The following is a 19,877-nucleotide window of genomic DNA, read 5'->3' on the forward strand; positions in this document are numbered from 1 at the left end:
AGATAAAATATAAAAGAAAATTATAAAATTATCACTTTTACTTTTCAACATATTCATTGATGGCTCTTCCATTGAAGAAACTAAAAGGGAAACTTCGAGCTTATAATATTCTCACCTGAAAACAAGTTTGAATGGTAATGGTTAATGACACACACCCAGCTTAATTAATTAACAATCAGGAAGTTGAATTAACTGGGCTTTTCAGCAAAATCCAGGTTAGGTTGGGCAACTTGAACAAGGCACACTAGCTCTAATTTGTTGTTGTGTTGCACTTAAAGATGTTTCCATGTAAAAGGATTTACCAGCTGACAACCTGTTGAGGATATAGGTATACCCACACCATCTTGTATAAAAGTTGTCTATCTATTCTATGGACATTGTTACAGAAATTCAATCAAGATGTGTAGCTTATAGGAAACAGAAAACTATACTGTGTAGCAGAGTGGTGTTACATGAATAGAAAATAAAAACAAAGAACAAAGACTGTCAAGTAACCTACATTTTTCAAATTGAAATTCTTACTTCCAATTAATATCCATCAACGAAAAATGTAAACCATCATCTCTAATTCATTTACAAGCTCAAATACACAATAATCTCCTTCAATAAGATTGTTGTCGCGGGAAAATGCACTCCATCCTCCGTATAAACCCTTATTTCTTTCAGTATAGTAGTAATTCACCTCCCACCTTCCACCTTCTGGAACTCGTAAGACAATTTGTTCTTGATGTTTTGGGAGATACTTTGCAAAAGACCTCTTTATATGCTGTATCAACAACATCTAGTCAATAAATGAAAGAACTAATTCTTGATAAATTATTAATTCTTAACAAGAGCATACAACAGGGGAGAGAACCAACTCACAAAACAGCATGGCATGCCTACATTGGATGCTTTAATTTCAGCCACAAAATAAGGCTTATGGGAGTGAAATGCATATGCTTTTCCCCTTGCAATTGCTCTTACACTCTCACTAGACTTATCAGGATTCGGTGATGAAGCTTTATCTCCTATATCACAAAAGAAAAAATTCATACATATATATATATATATATATAAAGATAATGAATACATTAAATATAATCACTACCATCAAGTTTAAGAAGCTTCTTACTTGTGGTCTTATTATTTTGTTGTTCAAACCAGTTGGAAGCCAAGCTGTTGGGTGGTTCTTGTGAAGACGTGACAATAAAAGCATGCTCATCCCAACATGCTCTTGTATCAAAGATTCTCACAGTAAAATTCATATTTCCTTCATACCTAAATACCAAAAAGTAACCAACATTCAAGCAATGGTCCTTTGCGAAAATCTCCCAACCATCCTCAAAAAAAACTCGGTTAACTTCGATTTTTATTTTGATATGCCATAGCTGACCACTAGGACCCTTTAAAGTAGCTCCTTCAGACCAGTCGCTTGCTATTTGCTCCACAAAGGCAGGTGGAATGCTCTATAAAGAGAGAGAATTAAGGACAAAAAAAAACTCTAATTTCAGCTCTAATAATCAAGTATTAATAAAGGAGTTGAAAGATAATTAAGAATCAATAATGGCAAAAAAGTACTTTTGGCAACAGTATCAATAAACACTGAAATTATGCAGGTGACTACCTTAATAATTTATTTGACCAATATTTGAAATGACTACCTTAATAATTTGGAGTAGTGGGACACTAATCCTAAGAGATCATCAAACACATACTTCTCACATTGTACTGATTCTTCACAATCAGTACTCCTAAAAATTCATCTGAGAGATCAAACCGCCCCCCACCCCCAGAGATCAAACTAAATATTCACCTAAGCTCCTATCCTAATCTAACCCGTTGAGCTTCAGAAAACTATTTCACTCTTCTTATATGACATTTAACTAGAAATAGATGTCAAATACATTGATGAGGTTGTTGTCAAATCTAGGGACGAGGATAGTAAAATATACCCTGGATCGATGGTGTTAACAATCCTACAAGAACTCCAAAAATCATGAAAAAACTGACACAACCTTTACAAATACATCCTACCAAATGATTGCAAAGATCTCATTCACCGAAACAAAATCCACATGCGTTTGAAGACATAATTAAAGATCTTATTTGCAAACTAAGGTATTATAAAACGGATCATTTTAAGATCATGTATTTGTAATCAAGGGAGATCTGCCCATGAACACATAATTAAAGCACATTCATAGTTACAAATGGATAGACACTAGTTTATTGATTTTTCTAAATTACCATTGCATAGATGAAGGAGAAAAGGAAAAAGGAAATAGAGCTTTCTACAGGGTATGTGCCTATGTGGTACCTAAGCCTGAAAATGATCTGTTTTATTTAATTAGTCAAATCGGGTTGGGTTCAAGTAGGAACATTGGAGGGTCAGGTTAGGGTTGAGACAAACCCATACCAAACCAACTCTCGTTGACATCCCTAACCATAAGGCTTTGTTTTTGCAGTGTCAATCTGAACACCTGGGGCTTGCTTCTCACCTCACTCTCAAGCCAATAACCCTCCTTTTACCTCCACCCTCTCATACAAGATGGAGATTACATTCTTTTACTCCCTATTTTACTTCTCACGAACTAATAAGAAAAAATCAAATATGAAGCAAAAGTAAGCCAGAATTTACATTCAGCCTATTTGCAGTTTCATGCATTTACACAAGATTTGATTGCCGTTCAAATCTGAACCAGATATAAATTTTGCATCTATTTGTTGTAATTATATTTGCACTTCTATCTAATGAAAATTTGTAATTTTTTATCTCATTTTCAGTTGCTTAGCAGTGTAAATTTTAATCTAAAAAATTGGTGCAAAATTGACAGTACCTTTCTCCTACTTCAAATCTATCTCATATAAAATGAGGACCATATCATATATCTTGCTTTTTACAATTAGTCCTAAACAAATAAGCCCCACCTCCATTCTCTTTCATAAGAGTTGGGGCCACACCACTTTAATTTTCTTTTCACAAACAAATAAGACACAAGGTCCAATCTGAGGTAAAATTAAACCATAATTTACACTCTTGTTTGCACTTAACACGCATTTACAACAGTGCAAGGGCCAAAAATAGTTTTCTAATTAGGGGCTTAATGAGGACTCGCTTTTTCTTGTTTTTTTATTTTTTTTGATGAATGACTCTCTTTTTCTTGTTTGCATATATGGTTCATTCTATTCATTTGTGAAGAAGTTAATCAGAAGAAGACTAGTAGAATCCATCTATTGACATTATTGAAAATGAAAACTAGAACAGGTATAATTATAATCTCCATTTATTTGCAGGTTAGATAAGATCAGGAAAAAAAACTCAATTAGAAATTGAAGGGAAAGATGTTAAGCGTGTACGTGAAAGATAATACCTATGAAATTTCAATTCACTTTTAGGCTTTGAGGTTCTCTTCTATAAAAGAAAAAACCTGAACTAACAATGACAAGTTTGAAATATCAATTCAGAACCATATATCTCTTGTACATGTGGGACAAAATCAATATTTGTGTGTTTGGTTCAAAAAATAGACCATATATCTCTTGTTTTTGTCTGGTTCAAAACAGAACCAAGAATTGTATGATTCAAAAAAATATATCCTTTTTGAAAAGGTTTGTACATTTTCTGAAGCATACCAACTTAATACTAGTAACCAAACTACAGTATTAAGAATTGTATGATTCAAAAAAATATATCCTTTTTGAAAAGGCTTGTACATTTTCTGAAGCATACCAACTTTATTTAGAACTATGATATGAACACCATCTTAGTTTCACATTATAAAATCTATATTATCACGTAGGGTGAGTTTAGATTCAAATGGAGATACAGGCTTGATATCATATTAATCTTCTTTTTATTGTATTCCATTTCATAAATATAAGAGGCAAAAAGGATGCTTGTAAGGATGTTTACAATCAGAGAGATCTTAGGCATGGAAATTTAGCCACTACAATGCAAGGGGTGGGATAGTCAATAGTTATTTTCAATTTTTGTGGCCTTGGTAAAGTGGAATTCATTCATTCAAGATATAAGAGGCAAAAGGAATTGTTGCTGCTCGGATTAGCTGAGGGCAGAGGGGTAAATTCACTCCCAAGTTCCAAAGGCAGGCCGAAGACTTTGAGGGTTCTGAAGAGAGTAAGCCGAGGCCGAAGATCGTAGGCCGAGGTGAGGTGCTCCCTTTGAGGAAGGTAGAAGCCAAGGGTTGTAAGTCGTCGTTTCGGTAAAGAGGTTCATAGAGATGGCTTAGATCTCACTAGGTCCAGACGAGGCCTCAATGGTGGTCCTCAGGTGCATTGGGTCCCCAGAAATAAATGCTAAGGAAGTGAAGTACGTGCTGGAAGTAAATGAGAGAGCTGTACCAGAATTCTGGAATCTGGATCCCTTGTCAAGGGAGAGTTACCTCATATTTATACTTGAGCGAGCTGGAGGTAGGTGGAGATGAACGCATCAGATGAGGGCCGTACGAAGTCAGGCGAAAGGTCATTGCGGGTACGCCTAACTACTCCGCGGTTGGCTCCGTACGAAGGCAGCGGGCTTCCCCCCTGTTGTGGCTGGCGTTGTTAGGCGTTAGTGTGCCCACATCACTTGCCCACATCACTTGCCCCCCACTCCCGAGGCCGAGGCGAGGTCTTGGCTTCGGTTGGAAATGAAGATGATAGTTTGGGTAAGGCCTCAACTTCGGTCGTTGGGAGTAGCAATTGCTATGCCTTCGGATTTGTCAATCGAGGGGTAGCATGCAGTGGTGTCGTTTTCACTTCGTGTGTGTCTTCCCTCCTCATTGGTTCGGAGATGCATGTGGTGTGGATGACTCGGTTTAGCGGAGATGTTCCGTATCACGTACGGTCAAGCCACATCAGGGGCCTACCGTGTGGAGGATGGTCACCCAGATGGGTGCACGTTTGTTGGGTTGAGCGGTCTGCCCGGTGGTTCAAGATGGGCAAGCCCTGCGGGCTGTGGCGGGCGAACCTTGCGGTTCACCCAGCATCATTTCATCTTTTGAGGGCACATGCTGAAAGTTGCGGTATAACTGGTTTGTAGAAGCAGAGGGTTCCTGTGACCATTGGATCTATGGTGATCCGAGCCATTGCTTGGGAGTCGTTTCACCTTCCGAGGATGAGCGTCGGGTGGCACATTATGGTTGGATGGTGGAAGCGGAGGTGCCTCAGCCGTCGGATCTAGTGAGATCTAAGCCATCCATTTTCCTTTAAATAGGGGCCTTAGTGGTGACTTTCCCCGTCATTTGAACTTAGACGCCCTTGTTATTGAGTGAACTCAGCTCTCAAGCTCTCGATCCTTCAGGACTTTCCCAGGTTCTCCATCCTTCAAGACACCTCGTCTTCACCTCCTTCTATTTAGGTAATTCACTATGTCGTTCTCGGACTCCGGCCCTAAATGCCATGAACTCCTGAACACCTCGGGAGGGAGCTCTCCTGAAACCCCTTCTCCTCTCTCCTCCCTAGGTTCTTTAGTTGTAGACCCCCTACGACGGGAGGTGGCCGTACTAAGAGAAAGGGTAGCCTCGGGGGGTGTCGAGGGCTACCATCAGGATAATAACTCTCCCCATGAAAGCGTCATGTCGGCGTCACCAAGGGAGCCCGAAGGGTCTCCTCTCTCCGAGGAGGAAGATGTCGTGGAGGTTGTCGCCGGACCGGTGGAAGGAAATGCTGCCCGAAGGGTGGCTGACGCTGGTTTACCACGCTCAGAGTTTGATAGCTCCTTGGATGTGAGCCAGGTCAAATCCCTGGCAAGAAGGTTCCATATAACCTAGTCCTATGATCTTAGGGTCCTCGATGTAGGTGATTGGCCGTGGACCCCCGAGGAGGGGGAAATCTGTGTCTACCAGCATTTTTTAGAGTCTGGCCTTAGGTTTCCCCTCCCTTCTTTAATCTCTGAGTTGCTGGAGTGGTATGGTATCACTATCAGTCAACTCATTCCCAATGCCCTTAGGACCATCATAGCAAAGTTAGTATGGGCTCGGCTTTGGGGTCTGGAGCTGACGTTAAGGATGTTCCGCGCCATGTTCGCACCGAGGAACCACGCTTCTGAGGCCAACATGTATTACTTCCACCCTCGGAGGGGGAAGCTGGTGCACAACCCCTCCTCTCGTCCGTCCATGGGTGGAAGGACAAGTTCTTCTACGTCTCCTGTTCCAAAGGCTGAAGGTTCAGGTCTGACTGGGGGAGGCTTGTGTAATCATCAAGATGTCCCCCTCCGATCCGAGACGAAGTGGCTGTAGCTGTAGCTCATCTGCTAGTGATGGGGACATTCCAGGCAAATCCGTTGGTGGAGGAGGAGGTCCCCCTAGTCTTCGTTGGGATTAGCCCTGCCCCCCTCAATAGGAGAGGATTTATAGTTACTTAGCACGTGTTCCATGTTTTTGCCTTGGTGTACTGACCGCTTTCTTTTGCTATTTCGTAGAAGCGCCCATGGATGCCAAGCAACGCTTGCTCGAGAAGGCCCGAGCAAAGTAGGTCAGGAAGAAGGTCGGAGGACAAACACCGAAGCGACCCGGTGAAGAGGTTGCCCCTGTCCCGGCAAAGGGGGGAAATCAGTAGGTCCCCACTAAGGGGAAACAACCAATGGTGGCACCTTAGGAGGTTACCGGTAGGGTGAAGAGGCCCTCAGAGGGGGCCAAGAAGTCAACGGAGGTGCCGAAGAAGCCAACTCACGGGGCCGAGGTGCCGAAGAGGCTCATGGAGGGGGCCTAGGCGGGTCGGAAGAGGCCCACTGTAGATATGCCAAGGGAGGAGCCGCCGCGGAAGGTGGCCAACATGGAGCGCCAGGCAGAGGAGGTGGTGAGGAGGTCCATGCTCGGGGAGCGCCCATCTTTGCCTTCTTCAACTTTGCCATTAGTACAGGGGCTCCCTAAGAGTGCCGAGGGGGCTGAGAAGATCTTCCGTCCATAGTGACAGCTCCGAGAAGGGGACTCCATCTAGGACGAGGGGGTCAACCAGGTCTTGGTGAGACGGCGATCTTACCAAGGGACTGCTACCATTTTCTGCAGAGCGACCCTATGGCCATCTACAACAATAGCCTATACCACCTGGCCAAGGTAAGACACACACATTTTTGTTTTGTATTTCCTTCTCTTCCTGCTCTTTCATTCACTAGCTGGTTCTATTATAGGCCTGCCTGCACTTCATCGATTTGGGGGACCAGACGAGGTTGGCGATGTCCCGTATCGACAAGGTGGAGAAGGAGAAGAAAACCGCCGAGGAGAAGCTCCAAAAGGAATGGGAAAAGTTCCAAAAGACAGTTGCCACTGCCAAGGAGAAATACCAAAAGTTTAGGAAGGCGTTATTGGACGAGCAGTCAATTCGGGAGCGCCTTGAAATTCAGTTGAAAGAGGTGCGACAAGGTCTTTCCAAGGAACAGGTGGAAAGAGTTTAGCTGGAGAGCATTGTCTCCGAGGCAGAGAGACGGGCAGCCGAAGCTAAAAGAAGTGCTACCGAGGCCATGGTGTCAGCGAAGCAGTCTAGGAAAGTAGCAGCCGAAGCGGTGGAGGCACACAAGAAGTCCTCCGATTATCAGGACGCGCTCGCAGAGTACGCTTTGTCCTCCTACCTCAACGGTATTGAAGACACAAAGAAGGCACTCCTATTGGTGATGCCAGATTTTGGCATCGAGGGGCTGTAGGTGATCCCCGATGCTCCGAGCGAAGCCCAGCCTACCGATAACTCTCTTCCTCCTCCTACCGGTGGCAAGGCTTAGGCGTTGATCTCCCCCCCCCCCCCCCCCTTCTTTTTGTTTAGCTGTTGTTTTTGTTGTTCTTCTTCTCTCTTTTTTCTATGTGAATGTACATATACTTGGCCTACGAGGCCTTGAAAAACTTTTTGTAAAGGCAATACAAAAGATTAATGATGAATGAAGCCATTTTTTGTATGCGTTGTGCCTTGTGTATGTTGTGTCTTTCTCCTTTTTCTTCTTTCTTCTTCTTTTTCTTCTTCTTTGAGAGGTCCTTGCCCCTCCGAACAACGGGACCACAACACACCATGCACGCACGGTTCGCTCATAGTACACGTACTTGTTTGCATGCTCGCTTTAAGTAATTAGGGCATTGAGAGCCAAGGCGGTGGCCACACATCTGAAGTGAGGCTCACCCGGCTCCAGAATTCCTTAAGTGTAAACTTAGGCAAGGCCAAGGTGACCTGGCACTGTAGCTGAGGTCGTTGGCTGAGGTACTTGGGAAGATGAGGAGCCGAGGTGGAGCAGCACTATCGGGGTGTAGTTCACTTGGCTTGTTTCTCACCAAGTGTTCCCTCAAGGGAGGCCGAGGCATCCCACCGACGAAGTCGGGGGCTCGAGCTCGCTATTTTCATTGCGCTAAGTATAGGTAGCCGAGGGGGTCACCATACTCGAAGGTGACGAGGCGTGTAGGGTTCTCTTTTGTCCTGGCGTGCTGAGGGGGCCACCGTCCATCGAGAAGGTGATGAGGCGTAAAAGGCCTCACTCTCCCTGGCGTGTGTGCTCTTAGCGAGGTGCTCGTCCTAGGGTCATCATAGTTTTCCACATTGGTCCATGCCGAGGGCTCATCCCTCGGAAGGGGGTTTCGCGCTTCAGTAGGTTGCGAAGCTACGGGCTTTTTAGGACTTCGGACACATATTTATTCAACATCTGAGGCAAAGAGGAAATTTTTGCTTCATTCATTCATCACTTACCCAAAAGCAACTACATTCATTGGAAGTACATTTGGAGGTTCTCCGAGTTCCATATCTGGTGCACGGGTCTTCCATCCAAGTGTTCCAAGTGAAATGTTCCAAGACCAAGGACTCGCTTGACTCTGTAGGGGTCTTCCCCATTGAGGCCCAACTTTCCTACTCCTAGTTCGGGGACCATGACATTTCTAAGGGTGAGATCCCCTTCTTGAAAGTGTCTTTCTTTTACTTTTGAGTTATAGTAGCGGACTACACATTGCTGGTAGGAAGCTACCCTGATCAGCGCTTGCTCCCGGGCTTGCTCCAGCAGATCCATGTTAGGTTTGAGGGCTTCGCTGTTCTTTGCATTCGGCTGGCCGATCACTGCTGGTATTACCTCTTCGGTAACGTAGGTCAAGCCGAAGGGAGTTTCTCCCGTGGCCATCCAAGGTGTGGTTCGGTATGCCCAAAGTATGTTGTTCAGTTCGTTGGCCCATAATCCTTTAGCTTGGTTTAGCCTTCTTTTAGTCCGTCTAGGATGGTTCTGTTGGTGACCTCGGCTAGGCCATTTGTTTGGGGGTAGCCCACTAAGGTGTATTGTTGTTTGATGCCAAGGAAGGCACACCATTCTCAAAACTTGGCGTTATCGAACTGCTTCCCGTTGTCGGTGACTAAAATGTGAGGGAGGCTGAAGCGATAGATGATGTTTTTTTAGAAGAAGATCTAGATTGCCCGAGCTGTCATAGTGGCTAAGGGCTTGGCTTCAACCCACTTCGTGAAGTAGTCCATAGCGATGATGAGGTACTTTCTGCCCCCGTTGCTTGTGGAAAAGGGCCAAGGAGGTCCATTCCCCATTTAGCGAAGGGCCAGGGGCTGTTGAGGGCTGAGAGGGTTGTCGCAAGATAATGGCTTATGTTGGCATGCCTCTAGCATTGATCACATCTTCGCACAAGTTTGGATACGTCTTTGTGAAGTGTTGGCCAGAAATATCCCTACCTCGACATCTTCTAGGCGAGGGCCCTTCCACTGAGGTGGTTTTCGCAGATGCCTTCGTGAATTTCTCTAAGCATGTACTCCCCCTCCTCAGGACGAAGTCATCGGAAGTAGAGCAAAGTGAAGGATCTTCTATAAAATTTTCCTTTGAGCAAGGTATAGTGGGCTGCCTGACGCCGAAGTCGTCTAGCCTCGTTCCTGTCATCGGCAGCTATTCCGTAAGGAGGAAGTTGATGATGGGGTCCATCCATGATGGCTTGGCTTCTATTGGTAGTACTTGAGCTTCTTCAATGGTCGGCCGAAGTAGCTTCTTCACACGAACAGTATGGCCAAGGACCGTGCCCGAGGTGCTTGCCAGCTTGGATAGGGCATTGGCCCTCGTGTTTTCGGCTCACGGGACTTGGTGCAGGGTAAAGTGCTGGAAATGGTGGGCTAGCTCTTGGACTTTGGCGAAATACTTGGACAAGCTTTGCTCTTTGGCTTCGTACTCGCCGTTCAAGTAGTTGACCACCAATTGAGTCGCTAAAGGCTTTGATATATGAGGAGTCGAGGTCCTTTGCCAGTTGCAATCTGGCGAGGAGGGCCTCGTACTCGATTTTGTTGTTGGATGCTAGGAAGTCGAACCTCAACGCATATTCGATGGTTGAGTTATCTAGGGTGAGAAGGATAAGCCTAGCGTCGCTTTCTTTGGCATTGGATGACCCATCTACAAAAATCTAAGGATAAGGCCACTGCTGCTTCCTTTGGCATTGGATGACCCATCTACAAAAAGCTTCCAACCAGGGGGAGCATCTCCAACGGGGCACCCTTCTCCCGGTTCATCTTCCAAGGGCCGGGGGAGAGCTCGGTTGAAGGTGCACTCAGTCATAAAATTTGCGAGGGCTTGTGCTTTGATGGCGGGCCTCGGCTGGTACCATATGTCGAATTCGGAAAGCTTGATGGCTCATTTGATTAGATGCCCTAAGGTCTTGGGCTTGGCGAGGACAGCTCTGAGGGGCTGATTTGTTAACACCGTAATGGTGTGAGCTTGGAAGTATGGCTTAAGCTTTATGGCTGAAACCACGAGAGCGAAGGCCAGTTTCTCCACTTCGGGGTACCTGGTTTCGGCATCGCATAGTACTTTACTGACATAGTATATCGGTTTCTGTGCTCCATCTTCTTTAATCAAGACTAAGCTGACTGTTTCATCCCCGGCTGACATGTACAGGTATAGAGTTTCTCCTGGGATCGGGTGGGCCAGGAGGGGAGGCGAGGTGAGGTACTCCTTGAGTTCGTTGAAAGCTTGTTGACATTCCCCCATCCATTGAAAGTCTTTCAATTTTTTGATGGCTCAAAAGGAGGGAAGACATCAGTTAGTTGACTTTCACATGAAGCGGTTGAGCGCCGCCACATGGCCAGTGAGCTTCTGGGTTTCTTTCATCAACCGAGGAGATTCCATATCCAATATGGCCTATATCTTCTAAGGGTTGGCCTCGATACCTCGTTAAGTGACGATGAAACCTAGAAACTTGCCCGAAGTGACGCCGAAGGCACACTTGTTGGGGTTTAACTTCATATTTAACTTCCGCAAGGCGTCGAAGATCTCGGCCAGGTCCGAGGTGTGGGCCTCGGCTTTCAGGCTCTTCACCACCATATCATCTACATAGGCTTCAACGTTCCTCCCATATGATCCTTGAACACTTTATTAACAAGACGTTGGTAGGTAGCTCCTACGTTTTTAAGCCCAAAGGGCATCACCTTGTAGTAGTATGTACCATGTTTGGTGATGAACAATGTCTTCTCTTCGTCTTTGGGATGCATCTTTATTTGATTGTATCCGGAAAAGGCATCCATAAAACTAAGCAATTCATATCCTGCAGTGGCGTTGACAAGGTGGTTTATTCTTGGCAAAGGAAAACTTCCTTAGGGCAGGCTTGGTTAAGGTCTGTAAAGTGAATACAGATTCACCATTTTCCATTAGCTATCTTAACCAAAACCACATTCGACTGCTAGTTAGGATAGTATACCTCTCGAATGAATTCGGCATTGAGTAGCTTGTCAACTTCCTCCCCTATGGCCTTTCATCGCTCCAGTGCAAAGTTCCTCTTCTTCTATTGAACCGGCCTAGAGCTAGGGTTCACACTCAGCCTGTGAGTAATGACCGAATGGTCAATTCCGGGCATGTCAATGGCGGACCAAGCGAAGACATTGACGTTAGTTTTAAGGAAACTTAACAGTTCGGATAGGCTCTCTGGGGGAAGGTTGGACCCGACACAAACTGTCTTCTCAAGATCGTGCTTTGATGGCAGGCCTCGGCTTGCCAGCTCCTCCCTGAGGTCAAGGCCCTCAAGTGGCAAGGCTTCTTTATTATTGCTTTTCAGCACCACCACATAGCACTGACGGGCGACATGTTGATCCCCCCGAACGACTCCAACGCCATGCTCGGTTGGGAATTTGAGGGCGAGGTGGTAGGAGGACATGGCGACTCGCAGTGCGTGAAGGGTCGGTATCCCCATGATTGCGTTGTAGGGGGAGCCAATCCTCACAACAAGGAACTCCGTCATCCTCATCACCTGCCGAGGCACGGTTCCTACCGTGATTGGTAGGGTGATCTTTCCTTCCAACCTAACAACATTGTCAGAGAAGCCAACAAGTAGGACATCGGTAGGCTGAAGACGCTCTGGCTCTATTTTCATCTTTTCAAAAGTTTCGTAGAAGTGAATATCTGTCGAGGAGCCACTATCAACGAGAATCCTCTTGACTAGGAAGTTTGCTACTACGACCGAAATTGCCAACGCATCATCATGGGGGACTGTAATCCCATTAAGGTCCTCATCCATAAAGGAGAGGTCATCGTGTTGCTTTGGCCTTTTGGGAGCTGGCCCCTAGATGTTCAACTGCCTGGCGTAGGCTTTGCAAGCCAAAGCCGAGGCTCCACCTGAGGCTGACCCCCAACGATGACGCCAATGACTCCGACGACCTACTGGTGGTGCTGCTGCTATTGTTGTTGCTGCTGGGAGGATGAAGCGCTGGCCTCACCTCCGACGAACTGCTTCAGGTGTCCACAGAGGATGAGAGACTCTACTTTATTCTTCAATTCATAACAGTCCTCAGTGTCGTGGCCGACGCCGCGGTGAAACTTGCAGTACTTTTTGGGGTTCCTCTTCATCTTTTCTGGCCACTTCACGAATTTCTCCTCGCCTATTTGCATTAGGATCTGGGTCTGAGAGGAGTTGAGTGGTGTTTATTGGCTGTAAGTCATGGCCGAGGCTGACGACTTCCTGTTATCTTTGTCGCCATCACCGTGGCGATCTTCATTCTTTCTTTTCTTCCTAGATGGCTTGTCGTTGCGTTCAGTCTCCTTCTCTTGGTGGTCCCTGTCCGAAGCCCACTCGGCCGCGATGTACTTTTGGGCCTTTTTGAGGAATTCTAGCTTCGTCTTCGGCGGGGTCTTGGCGACAGAACACTTGAGGTCAGAGCTAGCTTGGAGTCCGCTGATGGTGGCATGCATTAAGACCATGGGGTCGAGGTCCCTAACCTCGAGCTCCTCTTTTTTAAAGCAGTCGATGTAAGACCACAAGCTCTCACCTGGCTTCTGTTTAATGGACATGAGCGAGACGATGCTCTTCTGGCACCGCCTGCTACTGATGAAGCAAGCGAGGAACATATTGGTGAACTGCTCCCACGAACTGATTGACCTTGGGGGGAGGTTGGAAAACCAGCGGCGCGCTGCCCCCTTGAAGGTGGCCTGGAAAGTTCGGCACGCCAAGGTATCATGAGTGCTTGGAAACTCTCCAAGTGGTCATCAGGGTCCGAGGAGTCATCGTACATCTCCAAAGTGGGAGCCTTGAAGTGTGGGGGGAGAGACTCCAAAATGATTTATGGGGTGAATGCGTCCATGCGGCCGACAGAGTTGCCGTGACTGGATGAGGCATCGGTTCGGCACTCCTTAACTTGGTGGAGCTCGTCTTTGATGGCCCCAAGCTTGGCTCGCAACTCGGAAAGCCTCGGGTCGGCGGGGGCATGGGCCCCATTTCTGTCTTCACGGAATTGGTGGGTGCTAGTTGAGATTCTTGAGTACTCCAAAGTTGGGTCATGCGCTCCTCTCCGGGCGCGATGATCATTCAGAACGTCTTGGAGATTCAAGATAGGTGGTGGAGTGGTGCAACATTGGCTCAAACATCGGGAGCAAACTCCGGGGTGGCCGAGGTGCCCGTCATCATCCTTGGGAACCTCCTTCTGGTGGTGGTGGTGCTGCTCCAAAGGCCGGTGACTGTCTTCAGATCGAGTGGGCACTTCTTCCCTTCGGTTGGAAGGTCAGATATTCCTTCGAGGTGAACTAGGAGGTTGGTTATTGCCCGACTCCAATGGCCCGACCAGCAAGTTGTTGCCCTAGGCGAGGGCAGGGGGCTCGATGTGCTTGCATCGGCCCTGATCCTTTGACACCCCAGTGGGGCGGTCGCCTCGAGAGGGACCACCAGCAGGCAGTCCAAACGATCAAGGATAGCCTAAAATTGCTCATAGGTGACCAAGTTCTGGTTAATCCTGGTTCTTTGCACCATGACTTTCGAACTTAGGAGGGCTTAGAGATTATATATTTTTTATTCTTTAAGGGATCGTCTTAGCAACGGTTCCCATAGATGGTGCCAAATGTTGCTGCTCGAATTAGCTGCGGGCAGTGGGATAAATTCACTCACAAATTCCGAAGGCAAACCGAAGACTTTGAGGGCTCTGAAGAGGGTAAGTCGAGGCCGAAGACTGTAGGCCGAGGTGAGGTGCTCCCTTCTGAGGACGGTAGAAGCCAAGGACTTTAGGTCGTCGTCTTAGTAAAGAGATTCCTGGAGATCCGAGGTACTGCAAAACAAGGGATGTCAGAGGCCCCAGGTGGAAACCCGAGGCTGATGCTCCGACGCTCAAGTTAGTATGAGGTGTGAGGTAGGAGAAGGTGTAGACGAGGCCTCAATGGTGGTCCTCAGGTGCCCTGGGTCCCTAGGAGTAAATGCTAAGGAAGCGAAGTAGGTGCTGGAAGTAAATGAGAGAGTTGTACCAGAATTTTGGGATCTGGATCCCTTGTCAAGGGAGAATTATCTCATATTTATACTTGAGCGAGCTGGAGGTAGGTGGAGATGAACACACCAGATGAGGACCGTACAAAGTCAGGCTACAAGTCCTTATGGGTACGCCTAATTGCTTCGCGGTTGGCTCCGTACGAAGGCTGCAAGGCTTCCCCTGCTGTGGCTGGCGCTGTCAGACATTAGTGGGCTGGGCCCTCCCAGCCCATAATGAGCTGGGCCTGGCTAGCCCACATCAGGAATGCTTTCTGTAATCCATATCTAAGCATCAGAAATGACCTCTAGCACAATACAGGCCAAACAATCTGGGGGATCAATGGACCCAAACACTGCAAACCGAACTTCTAGCTACTACAAAAGCCAAAATATTAGATGTGTCTTGTTTCCTGCTCTACAAACATCAATAGTCTAGGCATTGAACTGTATTATCTCTGGGGACCATTATGTTGGAAAATTATCCAATGGAAAAGATGCTTGTGTGGATCATAAATCATGGGAGTTTCTTTCCCTTAATATTAGAAAATGGGCGAATTTTTCTGTACCAAGCAGTTCAATAATAGAACTTAACATTAAAAATCAAGTGGATTTCCAAAAAAAAGAAAGAAAAAAGAAAAAAAATCAAGAGAAGCTACTTCAGGAATGGAAATGCCTGAATCAAATGATAAGCTGAGATCCATAGCAAGGTGAATTAGATGTGGAATGGTAGATAGGGGAAAGTGTGGAGTTCTTGTCATTTTCCAATGCTACTATGAGACTTTCTAAAGATGGCCCGTTGCATTTGCAGCAGAGTTGTCCCCACAGTTTCAACAAAACTAATAATCTGTTTGTCCATTAATGTCTATATATGTTTACAAACTCAGGGTTGAATCCATATTAAGTTTAATAACTTGACTACTAGGAATTTCTGAATAGCATTCTGGTTTGCCAGTTTCATCAAGAATGTGGGCATGAATGTTATTCTGCACCAATTTTGAACCATTACAAAGTTTTTCAATGGGATGTTCATATTGAATCTTTGACCAAAACTCTGATCTTATTTGTGATTATTCCTGATGAGAGATAAAAATCATAGTTACAGTTCTTATATCCTGTGTATTTTACATGTGCAGTCCTTATAAGAATGTGGGCATGAATGTTATTCTGCACCAATTTTGAACCATTACAAAATTTTTCAATGGGATGTTCATATTGAATCTTTGACCAAAACTCTGATCTTATTTGTGATTATTCCTGATGAGAGATAAAAATCATAGTTACAGTTCTTATATCCTGTGTATTTTACATGTGCAGTCCTTATTGTTGTATTTACATGCCCATGTTAGGCATGAGTATTTTGTTGACAAGCTGCTGCTATCTTCATAGCTTTAGTTTGAGAGGGAGTGATGAGAGATAATAAATCATACTTGTATAATTATTGTATTCTATTTATTTGCATGTTTAGTGGTATTCTTTTATTTTTTATAGATTTAATTACTTTTAAATTTGTAAACCCTTCTCTAAGGGAGGAGGCATTGTAAATAAGAGAAGTTTACCCTCTCTCTATCTATCTTTATATGTGTATCCATGTATATATATTAGCCAGGACTTTTGCGATATACAAGTTTTATCAAATTAAATTAAGAAAGAAGGCGCCTTATAACATTCCAATGATTTTCATGTTGAAACAGGAAATACTAACTTGTTTTACAGGAGGAACCCCTAATATGTTTGTAGGGGAAGTCAAATACCATAGGATCTATGAGATTTTTGTAAAAAGACTTGTTAACTGAATCCTTAGTTTCTTTCTAGGGGAGCAATAGGAGCCATATTTCTTTCTAGGGGAGCCATAGGAAGTCAAACACCATACGAGCCATATTTCTTTATAGGGGAAGTCAAATACCATAGGATCTATGAGATTCTAATGCCTTGGCCTCTTGGGTGAGATGGAATGGTCAATGGACATGGGTACAGGATTCAAAGCCAATAAAGGAGGTTTGTATCTTGGCACCCAACACTAAAACTGATGTCAAATTTTTACGGACAGGGATCCTGAAATTGGAGGTATAGGATTCATGTAGCCAGCCTATATACCTGGTACAAGGCTTAGTTGATGTACAGGCTTAATCAATCTTTATTGATGGATTTGTTGGAGTTTGAGCGGGCTAAAGAAGGTGCAGTGAGAAGAGTCTATGACTCGAAAATAATAATAATAATAATAATAATAATAATAATAACAAATTTGATAACTAGAAAGTAGAACAGGAGAGCAGGCCCAATGGGTAGCTAAGATGCCGGCCACCCGCCGGAAACATATGGAAACACGTTGAAAGTACTCTAATCTCAACCTCAGGCTCTGATACACGATGAAAGTATTCTAGTTCATAGTTCACACAGTTCAGTAGCAGAAACAACCTACATATATAGAAAAATAGATTTCATTCTCTTTTTACCAGTCGTTGCATGCAATCGCTCGCAATAAGGACCTTAAAGAACTCCGGCTTCATTGTTGAACGTCTCCCGGTTGGCATCCCATGTTTTGCACAGCGATGAAAACCAGTTTCCATCCTCTCTCTACCGCGTTGACAACCAGTCTCCGTCCTCTCTCTCTCTCTCTCTCTCTCTCTCTCAACTTTGAACCTTGAACAGTTGAACTAAAACTTTGAGCCAGAAGACAATCTCTCTCTCTCTCTCTCTCTCAGGTTTGAACCTTGAACGTTGAACTAAAACTTTGAGCCAGAAGACTCTCTCGCTCTCTCTCTCTCCCTCTCTCTCAAGTTTGAACCTTGAACAGTTAGAACTAAAACTTTGAGCAACAAAAGCTAGGAATGAGCTTCCCAAAACAGATATGCAAGTACGAGCTGGCCTCTTAATTACTTGAAACTTGAGAGTAACCCATTCAGTCCTTTTCTTTTCTAACTCGTGTTGAAATTCTTCCGAGTCGAGGACAAAGCCGATTCTGCATGACTGACCAGACAGCTTCTTGCATCTCAACGTCTGTTTTTTGTGAATTTCCATTTTTCTCTTTGAGAAATGAATGTCCAATTCCATTCATGGGATTGTTTGAGGACCAAATTAATATGAAGCAGGTTTTTCAAGTTTAAGTATGTGTACATTTCAGCCTTGTTCTGGGATTGCTCATCACGCCAACAACAGAGCTCTGTGCCTCTGTACGATACAAATGGGGACGAGAGAGAACCAGATATTCAGAAGGTGGATCAACAAGCACACAGGTATCTGCCCTTTTGGGGATCCGTGTCGTACTCAGGCAATCAGGCCCAATTGCCCAAGCTCCCCCTAGCCTAACGTCTACTTAAACTGCCCTTACATTTAATTAACAGAGCCAAAAGTTCTAGCCATGAAAATAATTTCCAACTGTCAGCATACGTGGCATTATCTTATTAAAGAATGTTTGCTTTGTCACGTATTGTAAATCATGGTTTTTAAAACCGGATCGGACCGGATGGTCAGATCGAAAAAAACGGTAATCAGTCAGGTGATTAGTTCTGTTTTACCCAGAACTATTATTTCATCAAAAACCGTTGATTTGGTCAACAAACTGCTGATTCAGACAGTTTGATTGAGCCATCCATTCAGTTCGAATGGTCAGACTGTTCGACCTTATCAACCTTATTGTTTTACCTTGACCAGTCAACCTTATCAACCTTCAATCGCCCTAGATGGCGTGATTGAGTACAATAAAGGAGCTAATATGGTCTTTGGTTCAAGCCTTAAAAGGCTCCCGATATAGGGAACTGGGTAGGGCCATAAACAGTATCCATCCGGTTGTCTAAATTCGAATTTGATTATTAAATGTGATCCAAATTCAATCCATTTAAACTGATTCGGTTCAACACTAATATATGTATTCAAATACATTTAAAATCTATATTTTGACTATGATATGGAAAAGAGATATGATATCCGGAAAACAATTAATCAATAAATTGGAATCATAAATATCAGGTATTATTTATCAAAATTTATGGATGGATTTTGATTGATCAAAACTCTTTCCATATCATATTTTTTTCGTATCATAGATTTTCCCTATATTAAAATTGGTTTGAGTTTTCGATTTTTAGGGTCATCATGAAATATAATGTTAGTCATTTTTAATTCATTTATTAATAATATATAATATTTCACGCATTTTTAATTTAATTTATTTATACTTATTCAATATCCCATGCAATCCGAATTCATTTTGAATAGGATATAAATCTGATGGATAAGATTCAATGTAAACAAATCAAATTGGGATCCACCTGTACCCAATTCAATTCCATACATTTACAGCCCTAAAAATAGGACTCCAAGCAATCTAGAAATCATAGAGTTGGAAAGAGGGGTATTTGTGTTGCTGGCTTGCTGCACTTTAATGTGGATAACTTCATTCTAACCAATGTCTCAGAAAGCAGCCAAGACCAAGCAACTAGAGTTGGATGATATTTTGTTTAACAGAATAGGACTTAATAACGTTCAAAGTATCCAACTATATATCGATGCACACTGAGAGTTGGCAATTAATATACTAGTATAAGGGCATGTAAGTAAAGAGAAAAGATATAAGTTGATATTATAAAAGCTAATTTGAAAAATAAGTAATTAAACATAAGTGCTTATTTGAATCATCACTTATTTGCATTAGCATTCAGTTTTTTCAAGTGCTTATTTTTTAAAATAAACACTTATTTCATATTGATTGTTTGGCGGTCATTTTCTCCGATAAGCATTTATTATAATTTTACCCCTCATTTTAAGGCAAATTTATCCAATAAGGGCTTTTGTGTTCCTGGGCACGTTCATGCACGGTAAGGATATGTCTGAAGTCCACATCCAAGTATTCCATGAGTCATTGGAAAGCTAGAAATGATAGGCAAATTGCATGCGGAATTTCCTTTCTAGCATTTGATATATACAGAGATGTCAAAACCGTGAAAAAAAAATTCATTTGGTGGGATGGATTGAATTGTACAGACCTAGAAGAATACCTCCTGTTAGCCTATCAACAGAGAAAACTACCTGGTCTTGGATTTTAAGCTATGCAAATTGAAATCCCTAATCAAAGCACAAAGGATTGACGAGATCCCTTTTGCCAAAGCTTGAAAGCTCATCAAACTAAGATCAGGTTTCTTGAGGGATTAGGCTTCTCTTCGAGGTCTTTGCTTACGTGATAATTCATACTTCTCGATAGGCAGTGCGTTTGGCCGTTTGTACACTGGTGTGGTCTGAGGACAT

The 19,877-nt window shown here is 44.0% G+C and overlaps 1 protein-coding gene across 1 annotated transcript; it reads right to left on the reverse strand.

Annotated features, from left to right (window-relative positions):
• Window positions 1-413: 413 nt before the first annotated feature.
• LOC104613478 (B3 domain-containing protein Os01g0723500-like) lies at window positions 414-17,788 on the reverse strand. Its single transcript, XM_019200495.2, has 4 exons — window positions 17,090-17,788; window positions 1,115-1,448; window positions 865-1,010; window positions 414-766 (listed from the first exon to the last, which is right to left on the reverse strand). The coding sequence occupies exons 1-4, from the start codon at window positions 17,201-17,203 to the stop codon at window positions 539-541; spliced, it is 822 nt and encodes a 273-aa protein (XP_019056040.2). The 5' UTR covers window positions 17,204-17,788; the 3' UTR covers window positions 414-538.
• Window positions 17,789-19,877: the final 2,089 nt, after the last annotated feature.

The sequence above is a fragment of the Nelumbo nucifera genome, chromosome 7, assembly GCF_055504915.1.
Source record: "Nelumbo nucifera cultivar China Antique chromosome 7, China Antique-T2T, whole genome shotgun sequence".
Taxonomy (NCBI): domain Eukaryota; kingdom Viridiplantae; phylum Streptophyta; class Magnoliopsida; order Proteales; family Nelumbonaceae; genus Nelumbo; species Nelumbo nucifera.

What these genes read in the sequence shown, in the direction of transcription:
- LOC104613478 (XM_019200495.2), bottom strand. Translation starts at nt 17,203, where the DNA reads ATGGAAACTGGTTTTCATCGCTGTGCAAAACATGGGATGCCAACCGGG. An exon ending in ACAAAATAATAAGACCACAA is followed by an intron (nt 1,011 to 1,114) that starts GTAAGAAGCTTC and finishes TTTGTGATATAG; the next exon opens with GAGATAAAGCTTCATCACCG. An exon ending in TAGGCATGCCATGCTGTTTT is followed by an intron (nt 767 to 864) that starts GTGAGTTGGTTC and finishes TTGTTGATACAG; the next exon opens with CATATAAAGAGGTCTTTTGC.